This window comes from Periplaneta americana, chromosome 17 (genome assembly GCF_040183065.1).
Source record: "Periplaneta americana isolate PAMFEO1 chromosome 17, P.americana_PAMFEO1_priV1, whole genome shotgun sequence".
In the NCBI taxonomy this organism is placed as follows: domain Eukaryota; kingdom Metazoa; phylum Arthropoda; class Insecta; order Blattodea; family Blattidae; genus Periplaneta; species Periplaneta americana.
In genome coordinates this window covers 5,440,396-5,467,918 of record NC_091133.1, presented here as the reverse complement: position 1 = coordinate 5,467,918, position 27,523 = coordinate 5,440,396, and the positions used below count along the sequence as shown (strand labels likewise).

Here is a 27,523-nt window from a genome sequence, read left to right as displayed (position 1 = left end):
ACAGTAACCAATTCAGCAGTGCAGTGATTACGATGGTGTTTTGTTCTGCCCACCTGCACCATCTGGAAATAACCTGATGGTGTCAACATAACGTCTGTGACGTATACATGAAGCAATTTCACTGAATCCTTGTTGACCTTCCATTTCTATCCACGCATATATAAATGTGTTTTCAGTTGTCCGTTGAGAGTCCGAAGAGCCCAAACACATTGTGAAGTTGTTTATATAAAACTGTCTCAGGAAATAGGCAGCTTGGTCTGTCATCTTTGGAAAGATTAGATTCTTCTGGCAGTCAAAAGAATACGTAATGACATTGTGACTGTCTTCTCTCAATAGTTTAAAGAATATTTCTGATCTCTTCTCATGAATTTCAAAATTCACTCGCAGTGAAATTTTTTCTTGTGGGTCTATTGTTGTCTTAATTTTTCCCTTCAATTCCATGCATATCGAACATTGGTCTGTTGCTGGAGACCCAAAGACAACATAATAATTCTCAACGAATACTTTTCTAAAATATTCATATTTCACTTTTAATTCTTCAGGTTCAACTCTGTTATTGTAAGTTTTCCAAAGATGTGTTATTGAGAAGTAGCTGGGAAGATATTGCCGTTTAGATTTCCCTCGGCAATAATGTGAATGAACGGTCTTTATAGACTCTATGAAAATTTTGACATGCATCATTTTATCTTCCATTGTTTTTCAACGATGGTCTCCTCATCTCAGTTCTTTAGGAGGTTCTCCGGTGCATAGAATATACCAGATGGTAAGTGTATTTCAAAGCAGAAATGTGCACTGGAAGGGAGTTAGTTTTGTGGTCATATGTTCTTACTGGTAGGCAATTGTAATGGAGTTGGAGAGTTTAGGAACAACAACTGAGGCCGTGTCTCAAAGCTCAAGTCCATACTACATACTAATGACTAGCAACTAGGTGACTTGTAAACTATACACTAGGGAGCTTTGGAAATGTATGCTTGAAATATGGCCTTCTTCATAGACTATTTTTCTAAAAATCATGACATCACGGTGCAGCACTGAATTAAGAAGGCAGTGTCCTAATGCAGTTTCATTACGAATTATGTGGAAAAGATGAGGGCTTAATATATTACAATAATGTTTAAAACATTGTACAGAAGGTACTAACAAAGTCAGTGTTCAAAGTTAACGTGTTATTCTACACTATATTTACATTTTTTCACTTCCAAAGCATTTTCAGATTTCATAACCCCAATTGCTAATGGCGTATCCATGTTTGTTTAGTGAACAAGTCAACAATCAAGCAAGCATTTTCGTTTACTAGCTACTACGGACTTGATTGCTATTCACTACGTAGCTTTGGATAATAACTTCTGACGTCACATCCGGCTATTTGGTCAACAATCTAGTTCACTTCAGCTGAAAATGTAGCTTTGAGACACGGCCTGAGTATCCAGCGAATTAGTTTTGGAACAGTAGAAATTGTGGATTTGGATAGTTTCGTTGCAGTGACCATTTTTATATGCATGATTTGACAGGGAATTAATGAGTTTTAGTACACAAATTTTACATCTTCTTTTAGGGGAGAAAGTGAGGATCAAGATGAAACTGATATCTCATTTTTGACAATTTTGGAGTTAAGTGAGTTTTGAAATTGGGCAACTCATATGTTAATGCAGAGGACTAGCAAAGCACAGCATAAAAGCTTCAAATGTAAATGAGTCTTAATGATCTAATTATTATATACGAGTGCAAAGAGTTAAATTAATTTCTCCACTACGAGCAGTTCTACATCACAAAGGAGAGATGACCTGCAATGCACTTGGGGAAAATGTGTGGGTGCAGTTTACTCCAACAGCTGTATCTTGGTTTGGACCAAAACCCGTTTGTGAAGAATTTATCATGCAACCTACGCTTATATAGAATACAATGTAACAATATACTTACCTCTCTGGAAGAATATAATGGATTGATATATTTGTTTCAGCTGTCAGTCTGCAAGATAAACCACGACCAATGTCCATACAAAATAATAGGAATAATATTGTAAAGTAATTTAACTATATGTTCCGGATGATGTGATCAAGGAGGTCGTGATGCCAGTTTACTTAAAAAAAACCGTGAGTTAGACAGTGATCTCAACATTATAGAGCTCAATTGAGTTAGATGAGACAATTCATCTTGATCCCTGTGTTCAAGCTGTATTCAAGCTGTATTCGAGAATATATGCAATTCCCGCCAGATGGCACTGACTGCCAAGTATCTGCTTCTTCCTACTGGTATGGGACTTTATTGTGATATGATTCAAAATGACATATTGTTGTGTACCATTGTGTACTTCGAATAGAAAAAAAAAAGAGTGGAGGAACAATATCACTCTACGAATTTCCGCCGGAATTTTGTCCCGCAGGAGTTCTTTTACATACCAGTAAATCTACTGACATGAGCCTGTCGCATTTAAGCAGCGCTATACCAACTCGCCAACTAGGCCCACTACGTTTATGGATGTATTTGCTATTACTAAAAGACACGAATTGAAACCCTTATTAAGCACCTTAGGTTAGGTGAGATATCACACAGTGAAAAGAGAGGCAACAAAGATGTTATGTTGTTTTATTTAACGACGCTCGCAACTGCAGAGGTTATATCAGCGTCGCCGGATGTGCCGGAATTTTGTCCCGCAGTTCTTTTACATGCCAGTAAATCTACTGACATGAGCCTGTCGCATTTAAGCACACTTAAATGCCATCGACCTGGCCCGAGATCGAACCCGCAACCTTGGGCATAGAAGGCCAGCCGGCAACAAAGATAAAAATAAAAATATACCGATGAGAACATCCAACGAATTGTAAATTATGTTAATTAATTCCTAACACAACGAATTGTAAATTGTGTTAATTAATTCCTAACACAATAAAGCCACTATTGTAGGGCCAAAAGAAAAAACGGTATTTGGGCTCTGATCAGAAAATATAAGTTTCGAAGTGGCAACTACGACGCCCAAAACATAAACAAGATGTTGCTATTTTTATGATTTCATTTTGTTTCAGAAGGGCTGAATAAAAATTTCTTCTTGTAGGACATTCGTTTTTAACCTGCGATATCACTATCGCACAAATAGAAAAAAAGAAAGCGAAAGACACTATGTCAGGTACCCCTAGACTAGTTAAATTAATCACAAGGACATGATAGGGTATTAGAATATGAAAATGAAGAGTTTAATGAAGAATTGCTAAGTCAAACAATGATGTTCTAAAATAGGTCTACCATACTTAGAAAAATTACCAGTTATGAGGTGTGGGACTTTTTACTGGATGAGTATTGCTGTGAGTTCTTTTTCTGTAATTAGAATACTTTTTGTCCTATTTAAAGGTTACTATACAATTTTATTTTGAAGACACAGCCCAATATACAAGAAAAATATAGATGCACATGACCTGTTATATAAGAATATTGTGTAAAACATAGCATGTTTTACTTTTTACAAATTAAAATGCTTCCCTATTGCACTGTAATTTAATAAAAAGGAAAATTCCAGTATGTATCAATGATAACCAATATGTAGTGTTAGAAAGATATAAATTTGACATTTTTCATCTCTTTTGGTCCTTTCCTGAAAAATTCCACTTTTTCTCCAAACTTTAATCTTGTCAACTAGCCCAGTATATTTTTCCACACTACATTTTACTGAATCGTTTCTAGAATTATTTCCACAAATATCCCACTTGAATAGTTTCTCAGTAACATGCCATCTTTCGCGTATTTTCTGTAAGTTGAAAACATCTCCACAAGCATCCTTCTAGGGTAGTCCACAGACAGAAGCACTTTCCACAATACATTTGAACGATTTCTCGCCTTTATATCCGTGTTCATGCCTTTTCTTAGTACTCAGCTGTGTGAAACTTTTTCCACAAACATCGCACTTGAATGGTTTCTCACCGGAATGAATGCGTTCATGGCTCTTTAAGTTACCCGAATCCGAGAAAGCCTTTCCACAAAGTTGGCATTTGAAAGGTTTCACGCCAGTGTGTTGGCGTTCATGCCTCTTCAATTCATTTGACCGTAAGAAGCACTTTCCACAAACATTGCACTTGAATGGTTTCTCAACTGTGTGCCTATATTCATGACCTTTCAATTTACCTGACTGCGAGAAACACTTTCCACAAAAATCACATTTGAAGAGTTTCTCGCCGGTATGCTCGAGTTCATGACTTTTAAGTTTATTTTGCTGAAGGAAGCACTTTCCACAAACACTGCATTTGAATGGTTTCTCACGGGAATGAATGCGTTCATGGCTTTTTAAGTTACCCGAATCCGAGAAAGACTTACCACAAAGTTGGCATTTAAAGGGTTTCACACCAGTATGTAGGCGTTCATGCCTCTTCAATTCACTTGACTGTAAGAAACATTTCCCACAAACATTGCACTTGAATCGTTTCTCATCTGTATGCCGACGTTCATGACCTTTCAATTTACTTGGCTGCGCGAAATACTTCCCACAAATATCACATTTGAAAGGTCTGTCTCCGGTATGCTCGAGTTTATGACTTCTTAGTTTATTTTGTTGTAAGAAGCACTTTCCACACACATCGCATTTGAATGGTCTCTCACCCGTGTGAATGCGTTCATGGCATCTGAAGTTACTCGAATCCGCGAAAGACTTTCCACAAACATGACACTTGAAAGGTTTCTCGCCTGTGTGCAAGTGTTCATGCTTCTTTAGCAGAGTTGGCTGGGAGAAACACTTTCCACATATATTGCATTTGAAAGGTTTCTCGCCCATATGCACTCGCTTATGGATTGTTAGAGAAGGCGACTGTGAGAAACACTTTCCACAGACGTCGCATTTGAATCGATTCTTAGATCCATGAGACCGTATTAAGTTTTCCGACGAAACAGAATGCTTGCCAGCCTTATAAACAGTCGTGTGGTCTTCAAGTGCTTGTCTGTCATGATTGTCTGTAAAACTATAATAGAAATTAAGCATTAGGTTATAAAAAAGGTCACATTAAAGGTAAGCGTTCACTACATCGTATCACACTCATCGGATGAATCGCACGGATCGGAAAATGACTATCTTTGCTGTAATTGTTATGTAACTACGTTTACTAAATCGTAATGGAAGCATCGCCTCTCGGCAAATCCGTCCATGTCTCTTGGATGAGCAACTTTTCCAATGCGTGCGATCATGGCCTTCATTAATAAATCAATTTTAATTCGTCAACTGTTACTATTATGTTGTGCCATGTTCAGTGTCGCGCCAAAACGGCAGACGGAAAACTTATTTCGCGTGTAGAAAATTGCGAAGAATTATATAGTTTGAGGAGTTTCCATTACAGTAATAAAGTCATTTCTTACATATATATTTTTTATTTTATTGGATTATTTTACGACGCTGTAACAACATCTAGGTTATTTAGCGTCTGAATGAGATGAAGGTGATAACGCCGGTGAAATGAGTCCGGGATCCAGCACCGAAAGTTACCCAGCATTTGCTCATATTGGGTTGAGGGAAAACCCCGGAAAAAACCTCAACCAGGTAACTTGCCCCGACCGGGATTCGAACCCGGGCCACCTGGTTTCGCAGCCAGACGCGCTGACCGTTACTCCACAGGTGTGGACTACATATATATTATGTAACCAATATTTCTTTCGTTTCTTCCTCTTAAATTATGACGCATTAAGCAATTACAAATTCTTATTCGCTAACAGACGTAATTAATAGACCTAACCTCAACTCCTCTGCTTTCAGCAATGTCAATATCGTACGACGTCATGTCTTAAACAGCTGATAGGGGAATCCGATGAGGCGATGAGGTGAAGCTGTTACAGTGAACGCACTGCACTTAAAATATCCGTTGTGTGCGATTCGTACGAGGAGTGCGATACGATGTAGTGAATGCTTACCTTAAATCGGCATTAGCAGAAATATATAATCTATAAGCAAATATATTAACACTACAACTCAACAGGAATTTACAAGGTCACACCTATATTAGATAAAGGTGCGCATCTGTAACAAATGTAACATCAATGACATATTATGTATTCATATAGAAATCAACAACTACAACGTACATAGTGTGCCGTCTATATTAGCAGGCTGTGAATGCATACTGAAAGTAGCATAACGTGGAAAGCAATAAATGGAGGATTTCGTCTTACTTCAGGCACGTTATCATTGTGTATCATGTTTGGCAAATCTAGACTACAGTTTGCAGCCTATAAAATATTATCCAATATCAGTCACATTTATATCATGAATATTCCACATGCATTAAAGCCCAAACTATCCTTAATCACTGGTCGAGTTCTTGTTGTCACTGCTGTTCCAGATTTGATGTTTCAAACTGAGGTTAAAGTTAAGAAACATTGTAAGTTATTACGTTCCAAAAGAAGTTATTAATAAAAGAATGCAATGATTAAATGTGTTCAAAATACTTTGAGAAATGTCACTGTTTAATTGCCACCGATCTTTCTTAGTAATTAGTCGACCTGGTTGGCAAGTTGGTATAGCGCTGGCCTTCTATGCCCAAGGTTGCGGGTTCGATCCTGGGCCAGGTTGATGGCATTTAAGTGTGCTTAAATGCGACACGCTCATGTCAGTAGATTTACTGGCATGTATAAGAACTCCTGTGGGACAAAATTCCGGCACATCCGGCGATGCTGATATAACCTCTGCAGTTGCGAGCATCGTTAAATAAAACATAACATTTTTTTTTTTCTTAGCAATTAGAATATTTATGGATCATTTTACCAGTAAATTAACGATGTCTTCAATCATTTCTTCTAAGCTTAACAATGCGAAGTGAGCAAGTAGGTTTGTGTAAATGTACAAAACTTTTCATTCTTTTTTTCTTTCGGAGGAAGGCCCCAAGTCTAGCACCTCAGCCTAAGGCTTATTATGTAAATCGCCACATATTATAGAATGATCCTTCAAGTCTTCGACTATATTACTGTGAGTATGTGATTCAATGCTTGGTGCCATCTTATAATTACGCTATAGCATCCAGTTCTGACGTAGCTCGCATAGACAGGAATGCCCTTCCATCTCATTGTTTATGTTCTGCTCCCTCCTCAGAGCGATGGCACATATTACTAATTCACGTACGATGTCCTGCTGCATCCTATATTGATCTCAATATCGCGACTCACCAGGATGCCATCTGTCCACGCCACTTCCTGGTCTGTGCGGCTCCTCCAGACAGATATCTGCTCAATCTGAAGCTATTGACGATGACAGGTGAGTCCGAGGTCCAACACCGGATGTTAGCATACCGGCAATTCTGACTGAAGTGGTTGACAGGGAAAAACTTGAATCTGGTAATTTGTCCCAACGAGTATTTGAACTCGGGTCGCTTTTTCACGGTCAGGCATGCTAACCGTTCCTCCGCAGCAGTGGACAAAGTACTTCCTAGAAAATTCTTCAGTGTCGTTAACGTGGAGAGACGCCTTTCACGCTCAATACTTTATAGTAATTATTAATTTAAGGATAGTGAAAAGTTCTGTCTACTCAATATGATGCAATTCAAATCCATATTCCCTAAGATTCTGCGGAATTGTCTCCCGTACAAAAGAGACAGTTCAGTTTTCTTTACTGAAGAAAGGAACAGTTAAAAAATTGTCATGAAAGTCGGATGAAGGGCAATTTATTTAATTTAAATTCTGTTTCAGATTAGAAAAATTGAACAATTTTTGTGCCCAAAGAAGTGTATTTAAAGAAAACTGCATCACATCTATCATGCAGAGAAAACATATTGCTTTCAGTCTTTTCGCAAGACTTTCTTCATATTGATCAGTGAAGGAATTAACGCTTGTTTCTTTCTTCCAGACTTCCTGAAGAAATTCATTTACTGTATTGTACATGTTAGTAAAAATGGTTCACAACGTGGTTCAAATAAGTAAAAAAAAAAAGTTACTGTTTTTCATGTCAGTAGTGATGTGTGAAGAAAGTGAGCTATTTTTAAAAGAATAAATGAAGATGACCACAAAGTACTCCATGTATAACGTTTCTCCACTGATTGTAAGTATAAAGTGCGGAGAAATTTCATCCACAAACATGTCCAAAGAAGCTTTTCTCTGTACACATTATATCCAATGGCTTTTAATGTCCACATATATTACGTCCATAAAATTAATGTCCACAGTACCATACATCACCAGATGTCACTGCTTCTTCTGTTCTGTCTTAGTAAAACTTTATAATGTCATTATAATAGAAAGGTTTGCATGTAAATAAGCACAGAGGTAAAATAAATTATCTTTGCAGGAAACGATTCATTTCCCAAGTCTTCGAGTCACTGCACACTTAAGACTTCTTCGTAAAAGGGAAATAAATTCCTTTCATGACAGTAGACATTAGCATTAATTATTCTAAAAACAAGAATGAAACCAGAAATTATTGCAGATACGTAAAAGGAGATATTTGCAATAGTGAGTTAACAATGCAAATATTAAGGAAGCAACAACCATTCACAAAGTTGGGCGACACGAGCAACAAACTCTCACAACCAAAATCAAAGTCACAGGGATAAAACGAATGTCACAGCATCATCCTAATAAACCTCTCACGGCACAATAATAATAATAATAATAATAATAATAATAATAATAATAATAATATAATAATAAAATTATAATAAGAATTGTAAAATTATAACAATAAAATGCATATAAGAGCAGGTTTCCAAACGCTCAAGCATCTTCCTGTCCCCACATTCTTTCCAGTCATTCTCTCTTCCTCCCACTATTCTCTTTCTAAGCACCTCATTTTGATAGCATCTGCATTTGGTTTCTTCCATGTAACTGGTGTTCCTCTTCTCCTATTTCCCATTGGTATCCAATCTAAAATTTGTTTTGGAGCCAATCGTCATCCACCCTTCTAATGAGTCCATTCCATGTCAGCTGCTTATAATCTCAGCCACGATTCGTATGTACATACAAATAGTAAAATATGCATGCAAATACGCAGGAAAAGAGTATACGATATGCACCAAACTATGCAAAAACAAAGAAAAATCAAATCACCTATTTGTTCTGAGGGTAGTCTTACCCTATACAAGTAGGATGGCATTAGGAGGTAAATTAGGTATTAACATGATACGGAGCAATTTAGTGTAATTTTCGACGTTCATCTGTTTATGAAACTCTTCTGTTTTCAATAGAAATTTGTACATAAGAAGAACATTTCTGGTGTAAAACCTTGGTAGTAGTAACACTAGTAGCAGTAGTAGTAGCAGCAGTAGTAGAACAGTAATAGTAGTAACACTAGTAGCTGTAGTAGAAACAATGTTAGCAGCAGTAGTAGTAGTAACACTAGTAGCAGTAGTAGTAGAACAGTAGTAATAACGGTAGGTGTAGTAGTAGTAGTAGTAGTAGTTGTAACACTACCAGTAGTAGTAGTAGTAGTATTATTAACGGTAGTACAAGAACAGTAGTAGTAGTAGTACAAGTAGTAGCAATAACAGTAGAACATTTACAGTAGCAGTAGTAACAGTAGCAGTAGTAGTAACACTATCGGTAGTAGTAGTATTAACAGAAGAGTAGTAGAACACTAGTAGCAGTAGTAGTAACAGTATTAGCAGCAGCAGTAGTAGTACAATTGTAGTAGTAGTAGTAGTAGCAGTAGTAATTAGGAGAACAGTTCTAGTAGAATTGTAGTAGTGATAGTAGCAGTAGCAGTAGAACAGTAGTAGTACTAGTAAGACTAGCAGCAGTAGTAGTAACACTAGGAGCAGTAGTAGAAGTAGTAGTAGCATTATCAGTAGTAACACTAGTAGCAGTAGCAGAGCAGTAGTAGTAACAGTAGTAGCAATAGTAGTAGTAACAGTAGTAGTAGCAGCAGTAGTAGTAATAGCTCTAGTAGCAGTAGTAGTAGTAACAGTATTAGCAGCAATATTAGCAGTAGTAGTAGTAGAACAGTAGTACAAGTAACACTAGCAGCAGTAGTAGTAGTAACAATATTAGCAGCAATAGTAGTAGCAGTAGTAGAACAGTAGTAGTAGCAACAATAGTAGCGGTAATAGTAGTAGTAGCAGCAGCAATAGTAGTATAACAGTAGTAGTAGTAACACTTGTAGCAGTAGTAGTAGTAGTAACAGTATTAGCAGTAGTCGTAGCGGTAGTAGTAGAACAGTAGTAGTAGTAGTAGTAGTAGCAGTAGCAATAACAGTAGTAGTAGTAGTAACACTTGTAGTAGTAGTAGTAGTAGTAGTAGTAGCAGTATTAGCAGCAGTAGTAGTAACAGCAGTAGTGTTAGAACACTAGTAGCAGTAGTAGTATTAGAAGAGTAGTAGTCGTAACATTAGTAGCAGTAGTAGTAGCAGCAGTAGTAGTAAAATAGAACAGTAGTAGTAGTAACACTAGTCGCAGTGGTTGTAGTAACAGTATTAGCAGCAGGAGTAGTAGTAGTAGTAGTAGTAGTAGTAGTAGTAGTAGTAGTAGTAGTAGTAGTAGTAGTAGTACTAATAGTAGTGGTGTTGCTTTTTAAGGGTAGTGATGTTAGTAGAAGTGGTAGTTCGAATTCTAATAAACTTATGCCCTTTCAATATCAGAGTATGCTGAGTTCTTCGTATCAGTAACTATTACACACATTATGTCACACCATCCATCTTCAAACAGAAGCTCGCTAAATCGCTGTTCCCTTTCTCCATAATTTTCTATTTTGTGTTCTTTCTGTCATGCGTATAACTCTCTGTCTTGCAAAGCCTTCATAACTTCCTCCTTCCATGATTTTCTTTGTCTACAACTTTTCTGTGTCGTCCTGCTGCTTCTCATTCGTACATAGTCCTTGGCCTTTTTTCCCTACTAATTCTTAATATAGAAATAAACCATTTCATGTAAACTGACGGTGACAATTTTAATGATGTAATGAAAGATATTGCAATGTGAAGACTGGGACACCACACTCACCTATCAGGCAAGATCGCATTCTCCTCTGCCGTAACTTCCTGCTCCAGCTCGTCCTTTACTGTGTGCAGGTCACACAACTCTTCCTGAAAAAGTGAATAGACGAAAAAGATAGCGCAACTTCACAGGAAAAGTGCATTCATTTTCAAGTCTTAGGTACGCATTTAAATCGTATTAAGTCCAAGTAATAATTGTAGTAATGGAACACAGATCTAGAAGCATGAATCTCATGGGGTTCAATTGCCATAGATTTGAATTGAAATTATAAAAATAATTAAGGAAATGTGTTAATACCGGGTAGCAAATTTAGTGAAATCCATGTGAGGTGTATAATATTCAAGGAAATCCAGAACAATATGGTTTGACCTCAATGAAATAAGGCATCTGTGCTCAGTTAGAGGACATTTTTTATGGTTTTACTGTAGCAGTATTATATATTCCGCTGGCTAATGCGAGTTTTAAGTGCATAATTTAATTTTTACCCATATTTGGTTAAACGTTTTAGTAAATAATGACACCAATATGTCAGGACAAATTAAGTCTGGGAAACAATTTTATATCGTCCTCGTAAGGCCACTAACAAAACAGATTGTGTAATTTCAAGGAAAAATTGTTCCGGGGCCAGATATCGATCCCGGGACCCTTCGCTTAGCGCGCGAACGCTCTTCCGACTGAGCTATCCCAGGAACTATACACGACACCGTCACAATTTTTCCTTTGTATCCACACGACTCAAATGAGCTGACAAGACGCCACAACTCAACTATGAGTGCACACAAATACTGTGTGACTTAAATTGTGGCTTTCTGTTAACGTAACTCCAGTAACAAAGTTTAATACAGGTTAAATCTTTAAGTTAAGAATTTCATTTACACTGAATAATTTTATGGTGCAATTCGATATAATCTGAAATATTATATAATTTTTTTTTTTTTCATTTTGAAACTGATTGCAATTAATTGCTTCTTATTTAAGATAGATTGAATAATCAATACTTTTTGAATGCAACCCAAATGTTATATTAAACTACTATCCTATGATGTATTATACAAATCTGGCTTTCATGTAGTAGCTCCCTGTAAAGCAGGTTTTAATAATTTCAAGGAAAAATTGTTCCGGGGCTGGAAGAGCGTTCGCGCGCTAAGCGAAGGGTCCCGGGATCGATACCCGGCCCCGGAACAATTTTTCCTTGAAATTATTAAAACCTGCTTTACAGGGAGCTACTACCTGAGAGCCAGATTTGTATAAAACAGATTGTGTAAAGACATCCAGCATGTTTCTAATACAAGCAAGACAATCTGTTACTATAAACTATATAATTTTATATAATATGAGCTAAGGCATATGACTAAGTTAAGAGAGAAGTTTTATATAACATTCTTATTGAATTTGATATTCCCAAGAAACTAGTACGATTAATTAAAATTTGTCTCAGTGAAACGTACAGCAGAGTCCATATAGGCCAATTTCTATCTGATGCTTTTCCAATTCATTGCTGACTGAAGCAAGGAGATGCACTATCACCTGTACTTATTAACCCACCTTACGCAAGTTACCCTTCAAATTGGGCAGTAAACACCTAACGGCAAGTCGTACACCAGAGGCGATACGCAATTTTATGCCCTACCACGGGATTAACCGCCCGTGGCTCCCCACTCTACACTGAACAACCCCAGGAGTATCCAGCTTCCACAACCTGACTCGTAAAAAGCTCGCCCGACCATCATAAGCCGAATAATCCGACACGGCAAAGCTACAGGGGACTTATGCTTGGTTACATCGCGTAACCCTTTCGTCAGCAGTAACACGTCGGAGCGATATATCCGACCCAGCGAGCAAAGTCGGTTACCTGGACGTTTAAATCGCCTCGGGCTCCCATTGCAACTCTACGTGAATGTACACGACTACTGGTCCGGGCTCCGCACCTAGACTTCCATATAGGGGCAGTATGAAGGGTCCACTATTGCTTCGTTGCTAGGCGCCCTGTCGGCCACACAATTCGGAAGTCGCGCTCGAAACCATGGGACAGGACCACGGAGATAGGAAAGATCCCCGCTGGTGAGACGGGAGTTATAAGCCTAGGAAACTTAACCTAATAATGGATATAATTAACTAGAAGAGGAAGAAATGAGGCCTAATCAGGCATTCTCAACAAATCCGTCTTGAAAGCGGATGTGGCAATCTATACAGCGGGGATGCAAGGGTGAAAAATAGCTGTGATGATGTGGTGGGTGTTCCGCATGCAATGGTGGCCAGCAGACAGAAAGATGGAGATGAAAAAGAAGAGAGAACGCGAAGGACTGGATGATGATAATACGATAAATGTAAGGAAAGGAATGTATGAGTGCCAGAATTGCTCGCCCCAGTCACCAACTTGGCAGAATCCACCTAGACTGGTATTTATATATACAGAACTACAACTCGTGTTAATATTATAAAAAATGGAAAAAAAATAACTCTGAGGCTGTTTATAACGATTGTGCTTGTGAAGGAGCTGAAGATGACATTTTGCTAAACGTGTAAATTTCGTATTTTCAACCGTACAGAAAATTTAGTTTATTTGATAATGACAAAAAGTTTGATTCATTTGAGTTGAAATTTTATCCATAAACCATGTCACTAATTCATTTTTTTTTCTCACACACATTTGTTTGAATTTCAATCTCCACTATATTCTGAACCTTGAACTACAGTTAAGTTTCAAAACTCCGTATCTCACCAATTTAGGAATAAAACCCACTATGAATGCAATTTCAATGTCTCTGTAGCTCTTTTACTCATACATAGAATTCAGATTCTTTATCTAAAACTAATCCTGACACCTAATATTGTTCATAAACTATATATTCTGGAAACAACCCGAATTTTTTTATGGAAATATAAAAAATTGCAATTCCTATAAAATCATGTTTGAGGATTATGGAGGGTTTTGAATCTAGACAACTCATATCTAACAAGCTCCATGCAACTGATTTTACTTATATGCCATACACGTATTTCTTATTGATATCAGTCATAGTAAATAAGTATCAACTACGAAAACATGATGCGAACAGAAGCTGGTATAACACTTGAAGTAAATTACATCAGCAGAATGAAACAGAATATCCATAACCTTCAATAATTTGTAACTGCCAATAACAGTGTTATTTATATTTCTCATATCAGAAACCATGTCATGATTTGTTCCTGTATGTTGATTTGTGTTATAAAACTATAATAAATAAGTAGTATTAGATTAGTAAAAGTTGTGTTTAAAGGAAATGTCAGAAGTGTCCTTTAATTCGTTCAGAACAAAAAGTCGATATCTAAAATAAATGAACACGTTTATGAGAACAACACAATTTAAAATTTAGCAGAACGAAAAAAAAAAAAAAAAAACACCAAAATTTACTTTTAGCTTTAAGTAAATTTCTGTATAACTCGTGGCTAAGATAAACTAGAGACATGTTACAAATTAAAAAAAAAACGATCCAAGAGATGATATATGAAGTGTTAATTTTTACACATACAGGAACAATTATTTAACAGGAATGATAACAAGAACGCTGGCTAAATTGTAAAATCTAAATGAAAATGTATCCCTGGGTACTAGATTATCGCACACTTAATCTAGGAGCATACCCCTTAGAAAATAAACTTTTAAAAGCTGAAAGTAACTTATATATAGACACAACCATAGTTAAAATTGAGTTATATTGAAATAAAGAAGTAAATAATATTATATTCAAAATATTAAAGTATTTTTAATATGCTGAGATTCCTATTGCTTCACTAACCTCGACGAAAAAAATTAAGACTGATATTCAAAGAAAAACAACCAGCACACCTTATGGGCTCCACTTACCTCAACTTCACACTTTATCGAAACAAAATTAGTTGGCACTGCAGTTTCCTCAACTCCAAACTCTGATGTGAGATCACAGCTGTCGTCCACGTATTCCATCTTTACTGCAGCCACGTGGGGCTCCAATAAATTTACTTCCTGCAGAAGACACAGACATAATGGACAAGTAACACAAAACAGCTCGCAAGAATTAGTGCCACTGTATCACTTGGAGTCCACACCTGTGGATTAAGGTTAGCGTGTCTGGCCGCGAAACTAGGTGGCCCCGATTCGAATCCCGGTCGGGGCAAGTTACCTAGTTGAGGTTTTTTCCGGAGTTTTACCTCAACCCAATATGAGCAAATGCTGGGTAACTTTCGGTGCTGGACCCCGGACTCATTTCACCAGCATTATCACCTTCATCTCATTCAGATGCTAAATAACCTAAGATGTCGTAAAATAACCTACTCAAAGTTTCACTTGGAAATAATTCGTTACATTTGTATTGTAGGATTTATATTGCATGAAATAAAACAAAGTGAGAGGGGTTTGGAAAATTAAACATAACCCCTGCTAATCTTATTCAATTACTAGACATTACAATTAAATTATCTAGTGATAAAAAAATGTTTTAAGAGGTGACTGACATATTCACAATTGCTCATCTAGTTTGTTGCGATGATATACACTGGAAAGTTCTACTATATCTGCCATACACATATATTTGAGAGCTCTGCATGCACCTACTTTCTTGTAGAAATATTCAACTTCTTGATCTTACATGGCATAGCCGTTAAAATATAGAAGGCATTAACAAATTAAGAGCATTTTTGAAAACCATTTCAATCGAAGGTTATCTTACACTCAGTTTAAACCAGCTCCCATTATCAGCTCTCAAAATATTATGAAAGAGTAAAAAAGCAGGACAACACGTGACATGAAGGCAAACACGACTATAGTAAAGGCAGAAGAAATAGGCGGGTTTTTGGTCTTGTTCGGAAACTACTCACTCCACACTTTCTCTAGCGGTTTCTGACCTGAACAAAGAGACCTTCCTGTCGCTGCGTTCAAATGCTAGTTGTTGAGAAGTGTTCATCTGTGGTATAACTCTGTTACAGCTTATTCGAAAAAATATGTCATAATAACATAATAAACAGTATTTTTAAATACTAATCACTCATAACAAACAGTATTTTTAAATACTAATCAATCATAATAAACAATATTTTTAAATACTGATCATCCAAGTAATCTCTATCATGTCTCAGTCGAGCCCTGATATCTGAATTCATACCAAAGGCGTTATTTATCAAGTTTACTGTTTCTTGAAAGAACTTAACGATTTTGAGGACATTAAAAGTGTCCTATCATCAATGCAGACAGCCACTTCCAAGACGTGTAGTGTTTCCCTACGATCGGTTAAGAGAACCTGTGCAGAACTTTTTTTTAGTCCTACTTATTGTGTTATTTTTGTTAAACTAAGCCATTCTTAAGTGTGCTTCTAATACATAAGTATTTTTATTACGAAACTCGTTCATGTTATAATAACGTGTACCTTTTCTACACACAGTAAAAATATATTAATTTTTTGCACTTTAATTTTCAATTTCCTCATCATTCACAAAGTTGATAACTGTATAAATATTATTTGGTACTTACTATTTCAATACAAAATTCGGAAAACACATAAAAACACAATACTAATTGTGTGTAATGCTAAATATTTTATTTATCGTATTATATTTACATTACATCATAATAACTATTACATTTGTGAAATGGCTAACTTGCGAAATATTATAAATGAAAATATCATCTTAAGTCTAATTAGTGTAATATGTTACTATTCAGCGATGTATGCAATGGAAGGGGAAAGAGAACTGGCCACCTTAACCCATTATCTCCTGGCTTAGTTACCTAATTAGTGGTGCCTTATTGTTGTCACTTATGAGTTTCAGACATGTGCTGACTAAACAAACCAACAATATTCAGTAAATCAGGTATTTGTAATTACTAGCAATCACGTTATTTTATTTGTTCTTTTAACGATGAAAGAGTAATGGAACGGAGAAAAATTCTCTCCGGCGCTGGGATTTGAACCCGGGTTTTCAGCTCTACGTGGTGATGCTTTATCCACTAAGCCGCACCGGATACCACCCCGGCGTCGGACAGAATAGTCTCTGATTAAGTTCAAACTCTTGGGTTCCCTCTAGTGGCCGCCCTCTGCACTACGTCATAGATGTCTATGAACGTAGGACCGAAGTCCACACATATGCTGAGGTGCACTCGTTATGAGTGACTAGTTGGCCGGGATCAGACGGAATAAGCGCCGTCTTAAATCACGAAGTGATTTACGTATATCATATATATTATTTTAATGTACCGAAGTACATATGTCATTTCCATGCAGATATTCTGCGTCATCATACGATGAAAGAGTAATGGAAAGGAGAAAAATTCTCTCCGGCGCCGGAATTTGAACCAGGGTTTTCAGCTCTACGTGCTGATGCTTTATTCACTAAGCCACACCGGATACCACCCCGTAGAGCTGAAAACCCGGGTTCAAATTCCGGCGCAAGAGAGAATTTTTCTCCGTTCCATTACTCTTTCATCGTATGATGACGCAGAATATCTGCATGGAAATGTCATATGTACTTCGGTACATTAAAATAATAGATATTGTTCTTTTAAGTTTTCCTATAGTGCAAAACGTGTGAATGGAGGAGTAAGTTATTTGGGACAGGTCCATACACCAAGCAGGTTCTGAGGGGTATAGGAGTCGGGGTAGTGAATGAGGGGTTCGCCATACCCGCCTATTTCTTCTGTCCCTAGTATATCAACTACAGATTTGAAATTTCTTAGTTTATATACTTGCAGTCTTACTAATAAACCGTGTATAGTTTTTATACGAGACTTATGCAGAGTTGAGACAGAAAACGTTACTAATAAACCGTGAATAAGGTATGGACGTATAAACAGGCTGTAACTATACAATGGGAATTGCTTTGCAATAGTTATATACACGAAACCCCTTGTTTAAGCGTTGTATATAGGGAAAAAATGGCCGCCTCTCTAACAGCTGTTCGTATCGACTGTCATTTTATGATGATGTTTACCTTGTAACCACAGAAGAACATCATAGAATTATTAGAATAATATTGCTGTAGCTTGTACTCTTTGACCAAAATGTAGTGTGGTAATCGATTAGAGCCAGTTGTACTATCGATATTTAACACGCCACACTAGAGCGCTCTACCGGATCCAGTAGAGAACCTCAGATATTCTATTACCTTTCGTAACGAAGTAATGACGAAACTATGACGTAGCTGTGTAACAGTTATTCTGTTATACACGACGTATATAGTGATTATTAGTAAGGAATTTACACGCGACTTATAAACGAGCTACTCATTGTATAAGTATAAGACAGTTAAACGTCTGTATATAGAGTTTTGATTAGTAAGACTGTGAATGTATACTAACTAAAAACTGGGAGATATACCAATGTAATTCTATGTTACACACGTCGCATATTGGAATTATTGGAATTACAACCAATCACTGTCAATGTACCTCTGATAAAGGTTTGTTCTCATCTGTATCACTCCAGTGTATAGCCAACGGGTCGACCTCGGGTTCCTTCTTGATCACATCCATCACGACTGTAACAGATATTTAAGTGTTGACACATCTGCAAAATATAAGCTGCTGAAAGAGACTTATTCGCAATGGTTACATGGACATATATATGTATATATGTGTGTATATGTATGTATGGTCCGGCAAAATGCTTTCCCCGGTTTGAATTGGCCGTCATACAGATTTCTTGATAGTTGCGCTTGAGTGGCATATATCTTTGAGCAGCACAAGCCATGCCATTTCAGTTACTATCATGACGTGGACAGGTAAACATCGTGCATTTTGTTGTTGAGTATTTTTAAGAAAATGGTAACTATGATTGCAACACTCTAGCAATTTCGTACCCGTTTTAGAGTATGTCGATACGAAAGAATTCCCTACTGATATAGGTGAGAAATTTCAAATGAAATGTTCAACTTTCAAACGAAGTCATCCGGTAGATGTTGCAAGGTTCAGGCTCCCAAGAATATCGCAGCAGTAAGGCATGCTGTTACCACATTTCCACGACGTTCAGTCATTAAACATGCTCTGTTATTGGAATATCTGACCAGAGTGTCAGACAAACCATACACCTAGACCTCAAGTACCATCCCTACAAATTTACAGTTGTTCAGGAACATCGGCAATGTGACTGGCTCAACCATCAAGATGCTTGCAGACCATATTGAAAAATATTCCAGTCGAGGCTGTTGTGTTCAGTAATGACTAAGCTCATTTTCATTTGTCTACACGCTTTGACCGATATTTGCCATAGTTTGCACATTTAACCTTCATAAACAGGAGAGGAACATAGGCTACATTAAAATCGGACAAATTGACGTTAAATTAATTTAAAAAATAAAAAATAAAATTATATACGATCAAACATTCATGTATAATATTAAATACAATCTTCTACAGTCAATTGTTCTTTATTATTGTCTGTTGTATTCAACAACGACTTTCACGAGGCCGTGGTAGAAAGAGCACGAAAGCATTGTTGATACATCATGAGGCCAAAATTTAGACAATTCATGCAATAAGTATCTTTTCGCAGTCCAGGACCGTAGTATGAGTTTCTTGATTCAGTTGTAGATAGTGAGCAGGCTGTATTTTATCCAACTGAATTCTTGAATTCTTTGAAACCACATAATTTAATTCTTAATTTTGAATCACCAATAGTACCGGAACTATTGCGAAATATTGACACACCAAAATTATGCAATGGAACAAGAATTGGTGTGCGAAAAAAGGTAATATAAATGACAATATTAACTGGTAAAACAAAAGGAGAATATGTTTTTATCTCACGTATTCCTATGATGCCTATTAACTTGCCTTTCGGCTTTAAGCAACTGCAATTTTATTTCAGTGGGACTTTAATTTGTAATGGACATATTAAAATAAAGCTTAGGGACAGTCGCTCAAAGTTGCATTAACTTAGAAACTCCGTGTTTTTCACATTCCCAACTATGCAGCTTGCTCTCGAGTGGGCACACCTGAACATATTTGATAGACATATATTTGTGCAAAAGAGGGGAAAACAAAGCATTTTATACATATCAAAAAGCAGTTCAATAATATTTGTGTTATGTTGCTAATGTTAGTATGTGAATGCACGTAATCATAGTGAGTGGAGTTTATCCGAAATGCGTATCAGCAAGTTGCGAAGAAAGTTGCAAGATGTAATCAGTCAAAATGTCGTCATTTACAATCCTGAACACGGACTGCACCCTTTCCCTCATACTTCAAAATTCCAACCTTGTGCACACAAAATAAATTATTGGCACTGAAAAGTGCCTTTTCGTAAATATAATGATGTGCATTCGACAAACGCAGACAAATCTGCTCTTTTTAGTATTTTAAGACATAATTTGGTAGGTGCAGTCCGTGTTCTAAAATTTTCCCGGTTCTATAAATTAGCAATAGTGGATTTATCTCCCTTTCTGTATATTGGCTTTACTATTGAGTAATAAGCTATAAATACATATCCAGATTACAAAAACATGAAATCGTAAAATTGTGATGTAATGGAGAGCATACTCGTGTAAGAAGATTAACAAATAAGACTGGAATAATAAATTACACTGAAGCCAAAACTGGCCATATTCATGGATACAGACTTACCCCTGAGAATTATTAAAATGAAAATGAACCACAATTGATATCCACACTTCCAAATACAGAATGTAGACTAAAATATGACTCAAGAAGTGAACAGCTTCCGATACCATCAAGTCAGCCGTGACCGTTGTTACGTCCAGAGCCTACGCGCGTTACGAATTATGAATTAAACCCGAACGTAAGCAATGAACCCGAGTCACACGGGGATAGTTTACAGGAGTCAAGTGCTTGAAGCCTCTAAACTTGATGCTATATTTGTGATCATACGGAGACATTGAACTTGAAACCATGCTTGAAAAAAGCGCGCGCTGAATGTTGTAAGCGTAGTGGTGTTTGAATTCTTGTATTCTGTTATAGTTAATAAAAATCAATAGTGAACTGACATTTTTAGTTTGGTGAAACTGAAGATGCCACCAGCACATATTCAAGCATGTGTGCAGCTAATTGGCGCCTTGTTATTGTATGAATTACAAAATATTCTTGAAAAACAGGAAAAGAGGACATGGGTTAAGAAATGGATTCGTAGAAGAATTAAGCACGGTGCATTTAATACCTTGTTGAAAGAATTGGCTGAAGAAGGTCCTGCAGAATACAGGAAACATTCAGAATGAGACCTGTTTTAAGGGTTTTTAACTTTTTTCGAACAACTTGTACGTCTATGTTTTCGAAACCCTGTTCCATGAGTTCACTGACTAGTTTCTGGAATAATAATTCCCGCTTGTTTTTTATTGAGGTATTCTTTGTCACGTATATTCCATACAAGTTCATACTTCTCATACACTTCCAAAAACTTTATGATATGGTTGGGATTCCACTTAGGGGCGCTCATTATTAATTTACTTCGACAATAGGCTTAAAACTACAAACTTTCTACTTGCCAAGTTGCTATAAGTTCGCATCACACGCGGGAAGTGGTGGAGCCAAGTTGGTCATGCGACGGGAAAGTGGACATAAAAGTTGACGGGTCGTCAACTCAAAAATTCTGCTTGACCGCCAAGTCACAACTTGACTGTCTCGACCATATCACACGGGGAAAGTTCAAGGAAAGTCGACTTGCTCCAAGCACTTGATTCCTGTAAACTATCCCCGTGTGAATTAGCCTTTACGTAAACAATGACCGTGACCATGGTTACATTCCAAAATACTGGAAAACACGACTATAATGTATGTATGTATTTATTTACACTGCAAGTGGACAAGCACTCGGTGGCAGTGGTACAAACAATATAAACAATACAAAATAAAATTACAATACAATCAGATACACAATACAGTCGACCTGGTTAGCGAGTTGGTATAGCGCTGGTCTTTTATGCCCAAGGTTCCGGGTTCGATCCTGGGCCAGGTCGATGGCATTTAAGTGTGCTTAAATGCGACAGGCTCATGTCAGTAGATTTACTGGCATGTAAAAGAACTCCTGCGGGTCATAATTCCTGCACATCCGGCGACGCTGATATAACCTCTGCAGTTGCGAGCGTCGTTAAATAAAACGTAACATTTACACAATACAATTATACACAATAGTTACAATTAATAATGATACATAAAGTAACCTAATTAATAAGTGAACCTAATTTTACATTACAACCTTCATAATATTTAGGCCCTACGTAAGTTAACATTGGTACTGATAATAATCTTTCACTTTACTCTCATCTCACTCACTGTACTGGCACTATGACACATTTCACTTACACTTTAGAATACACTATAAATTTTCACTGATCGGAACTATTCACTGCACTGTAAAACCAAACTTCACTGACTCACCACGCTTCACTGATACAACAGTTCAAATAAGACAAACAATTACACCCTTATTCATACTTATAAACAGAACTACATTTAAACTAAATATTTCGGTGAATCTTTCTTATGTCCCAGCCACTAATAAATACAAAACACCTTGGATTTATAGTATTGACTAGTAGAAATTGATGTGATCACTGGGAGACCTGTAATCCCATCAAACCTGCCCTAAATACGTACCTTACTTATATACGAAAACCATCGTGCGTGAACGAAGAATACCGCCATATTTGTTTCATGTAACAGTAGGTTTCAGTATTGCCAACATAGTAATAATACTACACACCTAATTAAACCTAACCTAACCTTTCTTATAATACTATACACCTAATCTATCCTAACCTAACCTGTCACATAATACACACCTAATCTAACCTAACCTGTCACATAATATTACACACCTGTAGTAATATTCCTCACATTTAGTATCACTTCGTTTTCATGTATTGCCGGCTCTGCCAATCGTGTCGGTTTCCATCTAATGGAAGTGAATCGTACTAATACTACTAATTTAAGAAGAAGCAATGGCGACTTTCATAATAATTACATTTTACATGTTTCGTGATATATTAAATGTATTAATGTATTCTTTATATATGATACAATAAGATTTCAAATATGTTGTGGTTGTGATAAAAGTATTGAAAATTGGTTTATAGCGTCACATTGGCAGTGATAAAAGTGTGTAATATTCATTCAGTGGCTGGTGGATGCTATAGATTGACCAACATTACTAGTCTAAGATCCTCTTACAAGCTATTTTTAAATAATTTACAATTGAAACCAAGGGAGTAACTCGTCAGGCTAAAAAAATACATGTCACCTTAAGTTATTCTTGAATCTCCTTAAGGAAGAACAGTCCTCAAAGATCGCTGCAGATAGGTCATTCTAATCATTTATAGTTCTATTTAAAAATGAAAATTTACCTACAGCATCCGTTTTCTGTTTCCTATATTTGATTTTAAAATCATGATGGCTCCTACCATCATAAAAATTAACAATTGAAATATAAGTGACAGAAGATTTAAAAAAAAATCCATAATAATGAATCAATACGTTTCAGGTTTACTGAATAGAAGTTTGTTATATTTCATCTTTAATAAGTGGCTTTCATTGTTTAACATTGTATTATTTTGATTTTTCGACTTTACTTGTAACGTATTCGATTTTCAACCTATTTTGCATGCCACATCTCTAATATTAGGCGTGTGGATAGCATATTAAGCAAAACGAGACGCTTGTTTGTAACTAAAGGGAATATCAAATCCATAAATTGTGGAGCTTAAAGAAATTGAAGTTCGTTTTCAAGCATGTTTGTTTCACTGAAGCCAAAATTGCACCAGCATTGCCGACCTTCAAACACAAAATTATGGGATTGAAGTCTACAAATTATTGGATTTTGGACAAAAATATATATTAATCGGGGCTCGAAATGGACGTTCTTACGAACCGGAGGGCTCCGTTATTTCTGTGGACATGGTGCTGATGAATTTAATGACAAGTGAAATGACGCTGCCGAGTACTACAATGACAAAAATTATATATACCGGTGCAGGCTAAGACATTTCCCTTCCGATCCGGAGTTGCGTTCAGGTGCGGGTTCGATTCCCGCTTGGGCTGATTACCTGGTTGGGTTTTGTCCGAGGTTCTTGCCAACCATACGGTAAACGTCAGGTAATTTAAGGCGAATCTTCGGCCTTATCTTGCCAAATACTATTTCGCTATCACCAATCCCATCGACGCTAAAAAACCTAGTAGTTGATATAGCGTCGTTGAGTGACCAACTTACTTACTTACTGGCTTTTAAGGAACCCGGAGGTTCATTGCTGCCCTCACACAAGCCCGCCATTGGTCCCTATCCTGAGCAAGACCAATCCATTTTCTCTCATCATATACCACCTCCCTCAAATCCATCTTAATATTATTTTCCCATCTACGTCTCCGCCTCCCTAAAGGTCTTTTTCCTTCCGGCATCCCAACTAACACTCTATATGCATTTCTGGATTCGCCCATACGTGCTACATGCCCTGCCCATTTCAAACGTCTGGATTTAATGTTCCTAATATGTCAGATGAAAAATACAATGCGTGCAGTTCTGTGTTGCGTAACTTTCTCCATTCTCCTATAACTTCATCCCTCTTAGCCCCAAATATTTTCTTAAGCACCTTATTCTCAAACACCCTTAACCTATGTTCCTCTCTCAAAGTGAGAGTCCAAGTTTCACAACCATAAAGAACAACCGGTAATATAACTGTTTTATAAATTCTAACTTTCAGATTTTTTTACAGCAGACTGGATGATAAAAGCTTCTCAACCGAATAATAACAGGCATTTCCCATATTTATTCTGCGTTTAATTTCCTCCCGAATATCATTTATATTTGTTACTGTTGCTCCAAGATATTTGAACTTCTCCACCTCTTCAAAAGATAAATTTCCAATTTTTATATTTCCATTTCGTACAATATTCAGGTCACGAGACATAATCATATACTTTGTCTTTTCGGGATTTACTTCCAAACCTATCTCTTTACTTGCTTCCAGTAAAATTCCCGTGTTTTCCCTAATCGTTTGTGGATTTTCTCCTAACATATTCACGTCATCCGCATAGACAAACAGCTGATGTAACCCGTTCAATTCCAAACCCTCTCTGTTATCCTGGACTTTCCTAATGGCATACTCTAGAGCAAAGTTAAAAAGTAAAGGTGATAGTGCATCTCCTTCCTTTAGCCCACTGTGAATTGGAAACGCATCTGACAGAAACTGACCTATACGAACTCTGATGTATGTTTCACTGAGACACATTTTAATTAATCTAACTAGTTTCTTGGGAATACCAAATTCAATAAGAGTGACCAACTAAAAACTACAAATTTCAATTTTCGTACAGATGTGTTCGGAAATTGTCATGCATTTATTATTTTCTTTCAATCAATATTAATAAAATGGGCACATCTTTATATTTACTTCCACGCTTGTATTATTACTACTGGTGACGAAAGAAAATGATTTCCTACTCTTCGCTTAAAGGAGCTGACAACTTAAAAAAAAACTCAATTTTCACTAAGAAATGCATTGTTAAGACCATGGCTTGACGAGAACAGCCGAAAAAACAGGAAGTCTGTTGGATTCCCAGACTAGAAATACCGCCCTCAGTAATGCAGGGCATTTTAGGCCATGGCTCGCTTTTTGCTAACCCAGATCTTTCTCATTTAAAGGAGTGATGTGTTGCAGACGGGTTGTTTCGGTCTGTATTTTGGGTCTTTTTCGTTGTTTGTAATGAATATGGATAATGTTCGTCAGTATTATGTTTGAATCAGATGTCGACGAGGACAAAAATATGGAACAGAGCAACAGCAGACCTGGGCGAGAAATAACATGAAGTGATGTGAATGTGAAGGTTGCGTATTTATGCCGAAACTGGACGAAAATGTGCTACCATGAAAGTGAATTTATTTGTTACTTGTTAGGGAGTGCTGAATGCATTACTAGCCATATAAACTTCAGTGGTGTAATTCTGAATGTATACACTTTAAACACGGCTAGATACACACAGATGATTCACGATAAAACATTTGGAAACATAACTAAATAATATTACGAACAAGGTCTTGCAATTTGTGGCGTACAGATAATTTGTTAATTGTTGGACACCTTTGGGTGGAAGGAAATAGGAAAGAATTATTTCATGTGTTGTGGATAGGGAAATACCCAGAATCGATTGGCATAAACCAGAGCAAAGAGCAGAGAAAATGTGTAGGCTATTTTCATTAGGAACTTGGAATTTTTAATACCTTCGAATTTGAATCGATTATTATTACTAACAATTTTGTTAGTACACCTTTAAGATACGCCTGTAGTTTATTTACTATCACACGCAATACTTGGCTGTCTCCAAATCTCCACGAGTATAGTCACTGCTTCCTCTTGCTCTTGTCTCACAATCACACCTTCCTGCGAGTACACCTCACAACCAAGTGGACGAGACGATGCCCGCCACTTCTCCGCGTGCCCCCCTCCTGCTGCCACCTGCCGTCCATCCGATGCCCGACTCCTTCGCGCCTTGTGCGTGCTGCGACCTGTTGGAAACAGCAGGCACTCGCCCTGGCGCGTTTTACATTCGGCCATCCTGCAAAATTAATGTCCCCATTAATTCTCAACTCTCCAGCAGATCAATCAAGTCCTGTCTGTTAGTCAAAGTCTCCTCGTCACCATTGTCTCCTGGTTCACCTCCAGGAACTGTGCTGTGATACCGCCTGAAAAGTTGCGGTATCCCCGCATGCCTTTGACAGCACTCACCTGATACCTGTCATTTCCGAGCACCTTGGAAACCCTGTACGGACCACCATACTTGTTCAACAACTTGAGGTTGACTCCCTTTTCGCCAGAACACGTGTTCGCCTCTCGCCATAGCACCAGATCACCTACCTGATACTGATTTGCGACCTTCCGCCCTCGGTCATAGCGCGCTTTCATCGCCCTTTCCACCTTGGCCAGGTTCTCTGCCGCCTTGTCCCTACCCCTGAGGACCGCCTGCTGAATGTCCTCAAATGTTTCGCCCTCTTCTGCCATATTGACTTCCTGTACTCCACCAGACAAGTCCGCCATGTCTCCACCTTGGTGAGAAAACATGAGCTGTGCAGGAGAAAAACCAGTACTGCTGTTGACACAGCGGTTCATGCCCCACACAATCTCACTCAGCTTCTCATCCCACCGTGATTCACACTCTGTGCTCGCCCTAATCGCATTGAGTATAGTGCGATTCTGTCTTTCCACCTGACCATTCGCCCTGGGTGTGGCAATAGCATTCAGCACATGCCGCACACCCCAGTCTCCGTGCACCGCCTCTTCGCCTCTCCTTGGGATCGTCCACTCTCCCGGTACCTGTCCATCGTACTCAGGAAGCCAGAGTAGAGTTCCTCTGGAGTCTTACACTTGTAAGCACGCGCGTTCCCCTGGAGCTCTAGTGGAAGTCCCCTGATGATACAGGAGATGGCATCCTCGCCCTTGATGCGGCACCTCTCGCACAGAGCAAGCTTGGCGTGGTAATATTTCGTCATGGTCTCATCTGGTAGCTTGCGCCTCGCTACCAGTTCCTCCAATGACTCGCCGAAGTCATGCTGCCGTGGAAAAGCGCGCCTCAATGCCTTCTTCCACTCGGACCACGAAAGGTCGTAATCATCCAGGCGATTATACCAAGCCTTCGCCCCACCTCGGAGTTTCGCCTGCATGAAGAACGCCCTCTCATAATCGCTCCAGTCGTGGAT

The 27,523-nt window shown here is 37.7% G+C and overlaps 2 protein-coding genes across 4 annotated transcripts in view; both read right to left on the bottom strand.

The window, feature by feature from the left end:
• The window catches only part of LOC138692884 (oocyte zinc finger protein XlCOF6-like), a 71,194-nt gene extending 69,034 nt beyond the window's left edge, over positions 1–2,160 (bottom strand). For 2 of the 3 annotated variants that reach the window (XM_069816192.1, XM_069816196.1), the window contains exon 1: positions 1,921–2,160. The gene's annotated coding sequence lies outside the window, so the exon portion shown is untranslated. The remainder of the gene's footprint in view (positions 1–1,920) is intronic. The other variant, XM_069816197.1, reaches the window with a different exon arrangement.
• Positions 2,161–3,348: 1,188 nt separating this feature from the next.
• Positions 3,349–20,578, bottom strand: LOC138692886 (zinc finger protein 726-like). Its single transcript, XM_069816198.1, has 5 exons — positions 20,452–20,578; positions 18,280–18,368; positions 14,728–14,865; positions 10,884–10,966; positions 3,349–4,940 (listed from the first exon to the last, which is right to left on the bottom strand). Exons 2-5 carry the CDS (start codon positions 18,361–18,363, stop codon positions 3,773–3,775), a joined length of 1,473 nt encoding a protein of 490 aa, XP_069672299.1. The 5' UTR covers positions 18,364–18,368; positions 20,452–20,578; the 3' UTR covers positions 3,349–3,772.
• Between the last annotated feature and the right edge of the window lie 6,945 nt (positions 20,579–27,523).